This window comes from Solanum stenotomum, chromosome 2, assembly GCF_019186545.1.
Source record: "Solanum stenotomum isolate F172 chromosome 2, ASM1918654v1, whole genome shotgun sequence".
NCBI lineage: Eukaryota > Viridiplantae > Streptophyta > Magnoliopsida > Solanales > Solanaceae > Solanum > Solanum stenotomum.
This window is the reverse complement of record NC_064283.1, coordinates 5,947,577-5,951,721: the sequence shown is the minus strand read 5'-3', so window position 1 is coordinate 5,951,721 and position 4,145 is coordinate 5,947,577. Positions and strand designations below refer to the sequence as shown.

The following is a 4,145-nucleotide window of genomic DNA, read 5'->3' as shown; positions in this document are numbered from 1 at the left end:
TGATATTTGAGATTTGCTTTATCTAGAAAGTGGAGAAACACCAAACAGAAAATTGTTCAGTGGCTAAATTTGAGTAACTAAGTAAATAAATGATGAACATGAAAAGCAATCTTGAATGCTAGAATCAGTACCAAGTGAGTGGAAGAGCTATATTTACAAAAAGGTAATGCAAATTGCGGGTTGATCATAAAATTCAAAAAAAATAGAATACAACAGTATACCTCCGTGAATTCTTCAGCATTCAGATTGAGCAATACTCAAAACGGCCACAACAGAAATATCAAGTGGCTGCCAGGGCCAATGTGGACAATTACCACCACCATCAATCTCATCTTCCAATATGACAAAATAGCCTACCCAGAGAACAAAAATATTATGACCCAGCAGCTCAAGAAAAAGTAGACAATAGTCCAATAGGAAAAATAGACTCAGGAAATCCCTATAGAGTGACCACAAGTGTCAATAAGCAGATGATAAGTCTTTTACAATCACAAATTTGTAAGAATGCATATGGGGAAAAAATTGTCATTTTTATGCAAAAACACTCCAAGGTATTTCTTCAATAACATGGCTAGAAATAGCAGATTTTAGAAAGAGCTTAATCAATACTCTCTAACTTTATAAATTCTTTTCAATGATTAAAAGCCTCTTAAAGGTCGCAACTTTGTAAGCATGTGCATTGCATGTAAATGAGGAAAAAATATCATTTTTATGCAAAAATGCTCAATGCATTTCTTCAATGACTTGGTTGGAAAAGGATTCTAAACATGAGATTAAATAATTATAGTGCACTCTTTAGCTTTCAATGGTGTTTTAAACTTGAATGCATCTAGGAAAAATAAACAAAAACAGGAATAATATGCTTTGACCATAATCTGAAGCTTGATTCCTGAAACAATTCGTGGCATCTACATCTACCAACAATCACAACAACATGCCAGCATAATCCCAGTATCCCACAAATGGGTATGGGGAGGGTGGTATGTTTGCAGCCTTATCCCTACCTTGTGAAAGTAGAGAGGTGGTTTACAATAAAACTTCGGCTCAAGCAACACATAATAAAATCAAGTATCGTAAGGAAATACAGTAGTAAAGCAGTCATGCTAGCATAATGGAGAAGAGACCAGTAGCAACAACAAAAAATACGATGACCGAAACAAAGGAAACAACATGTGATAATAGAATTGAAGAATAAGATAATATGGGAGTAATAATAACAATATTGGTAAGGGAAACTAGTCAATGCTCTACTACCTACTACCTTCTACCCTAATGGAAGCTAAGCACTTGTGTAAGTGATACCAACTAGTTACACTTATTAAGGTTAAGCCATATGGACACTTACATTTCGTCCAGTGTTTGATAAATTTGGTTAGAGGTTATATGACTGTGTAGGCTAGGTGTAACATTTAGAGAAACTTAAGTTTTGGAGAACTCCAAATTTGTCCTGAAAAATAAATTATTTAGTCAAATGGAAGGGGCCCAAATAGAACTGAGGAGGAGGATTGATACATTAACCTTAACTATTTGATAAATTTGGTAGGCTACGTGTAACATTTAGAGAAACCTAAGTTTTGGAGAACTCCTAAGTTGTCCTGAAAAAACAAATTAGTCAAATGGAAGGAGCCCAACTAGAACTGAGAAGGCGGATTGATACATTGTCCTTAACTATTTTAGGATTGAGGTAGTAGTAATAGTTGAATAGATATAGCTTCTAGAGAGTATTACCAGACATTAAAAGATATTAGAAATCATCACTAATAAATATGATGTATATTTTGATAGTCAATTTGCACCTAAATGTTAAGGCTGGTTTTAAACAGGAGACTCTAAAAGGTTCAAGGTCAATATCAACGTTTAATGATATGCTCAATTATCTAACAATGATATGATCAGACATCTCAGTTGCATCCCACACAGATTATGGGTTATTTTGAATTTTGATTGAAACTGGATATGATCTCCTTCCACCAGAGCATCTGCCTCAAAGCATTGCCTTTTATTTTTAACTGGTAATATAATATTTTGAAACACTAGAACAATAAGATGTGGTGGCCAGATTAAATGCAGAAGACAGTAACAAACCATGCATTTAGTCATATGTGGGCTTATATGGTTAAAGCTAGTTCTATTAGAGTTCATATGTTGAAGAAATGAAGAATTGCAACTTATTTGAAAATCAAGTGGTGCTGCATGTAGCTTAAAAATTCATGTAACCAAGAATGAACATACTAAAAAGATTGTCCTTTTATAAAATAAAAGATGGAATCAGAATGTATTGCGACTAGGGTAGAGGGGCAACCCACTATCCACCGAGTTTCGAACCGTGCATCATTAGCCTTCAGGAATTGTCTCGGTTATCAATAAAAATATGTGTTTTGACTGGTTTTGCTTAATTTAAGTGACTAGTTAGTTGATATTCTAACAAAATATATTTGAGGATTCAATATCAATTTTTTTTATAACCATGGTGTTTGAGCTAGTTTTCGCGTACCTTAATTAATTCTACAAGATATCTGCTACCTCCCACTAGCACAAGTACCAGATAAATTATCTGTCCACTGAGACATGAACAGATATGAAGAAATTGTTTTTGTTGTCGCTAGGAGAAGATTGATTATTTTTGTAAAAAGAGTAGACAATTTGTACATCTTAACTTAGGGGTGTGTTATCTACAAATATTTTAATCAGTCAATATCTTGTTAAGAATCTATGGATATTCCTAAACTGTTGTAGTTATGTGTTAGATTAGTGTTGGAATATAAAGAAAATGTGTATTTAAAAGCATACATATCCAGGTTAGTCGTACTTAAATAAGAAAAATCTTATAGATTTAATTATGTTAGTAGTATAGAGGTTTGAATACTTTCCATATTGTACAGAGTCTAGAACTACTATATAAAGGACGACCTCTAATATATACATTGTTGTTACTTAATCAAGTTAATGAGAAATTATTTGTTCTATTTCACAATTAGGAAGAAATTATTGACACCAGTTATGCAGTTTATGTGTCTGTTAAAGCAAAATGTTCTCTTGAACGTGTTTTTCAATATTTCTTTTGTTGCATGTCCTCAAGCTCTGGAGATTAAATAGTTTTGCAGATGTATTCAAATAGGAGAACATAAATAATAAGAGGGATAAAGGCTTCCTTATTTTTTCAGTAACTTCTACTAATCTAAAGTATAATTACTAGGATTACTGATATACTAACAGATTCTTAGAACGCAATGCTAAGTGCCCATAAGGACAAATTAGGAGTGAATTGCCTCCACTCTGTTCATTTGCTACGCTTCTAGAGATATGTTACTAAAACGTTGGAATAAAAGAAGACGTCTGAGTTCGAGACAATGAATGTAGAGATGATACACAAGACTGATGGCAGGGGTGGAGTTAGGCTAGCGCCAATAAATATACAGTATATACAAGGTCAAATAATTTTATATATATAATATAGTAAATATTGAATCCCCTTAGCTTCTTCATGTGTTCACTTTTTATATTTTGAATACTCTTAGCGAAAATCCTGGTTCCACCACTGAATGAAGGCATCACTTTTTGCATAACTATTCTATCTATTTTTTTTGGAAACAAAATGGGTCAAACGACTATGAGTTCGAGCCCTATTAAAGGTCCTTAAATGGGAAAAGTTGGCTCAACAGCCTGCTCTTCAGAAAACTAGAGATAGATAATGTAAATATGGTGGACAAGTAGAATAGAAAGGAGTTCAAACAGAGACATTAGCAGCTTACCTCATGCAAAGATCTTGGGTTTCTCAACCCGTGTTCGAGGAATCGCCAAGATGGCTATAAGTCCACCAGCAAATGCTGAAAGCGCAGCCACAACAAAGGCTGGTGAATTGCCTCCACCAAATAGCTCATCCCATGGCCCACTTCCCAGAGAAACCACAATCTGCAACCAATGACAACATCTTTTCATTCAGTGGCCTATATAACTTCAGGAAATGATAAGATACATGCTATAAAGGTGCAGCAAAAATTCCTAGTGGAAACACCCATGAGAATAATAATGTTCTGTATTCGCTTGAAAGATACTCTAGATTCCATCATTTACAACGGTTCACTCCTTGCCTCATTTTTTTGGGAAAATGCATAAGTACCCCCCCCCCCCCCCCCCCCCCCCCC

The 4,145-nt window shown here is 34.5% G+C and overlaps 1 protein-coding gene across 2 annotated transcripts in view; it reads right to left on the bottom strand.

Moving 5' to 3' along the window:
• The window catches only part of LOC125857031 (sucrose transport protein SUC4), a 12,775-nt gene continuing 8,630 nt past the window's right edge, over positions 1 to 4,145 (bottom strand). The window contains exons 5-6 of one of the 2 annotated variants that reach the window (XM_049536699.1): positions 3,753 to 3,912; positions 1 to 353 (exon numbers count right to left, since the gene is read on the bottom strand). In XM_049536699.1, coding sequence (XP_049392656.1) covers positions 3,754 to 3,912 — 159 coding nt within the window. In that variant the 3' untranslated portion in view covers positions 1 to 353; position 3,753. Of the gene's footprint in view, positions 354 to 2,541; positions 2,562 to 3,752; positions 3,913 to 4,145 lie in introns of those variants that run through there. The other variant, XM_049536700.1, reaches the window with a different exon arrangement.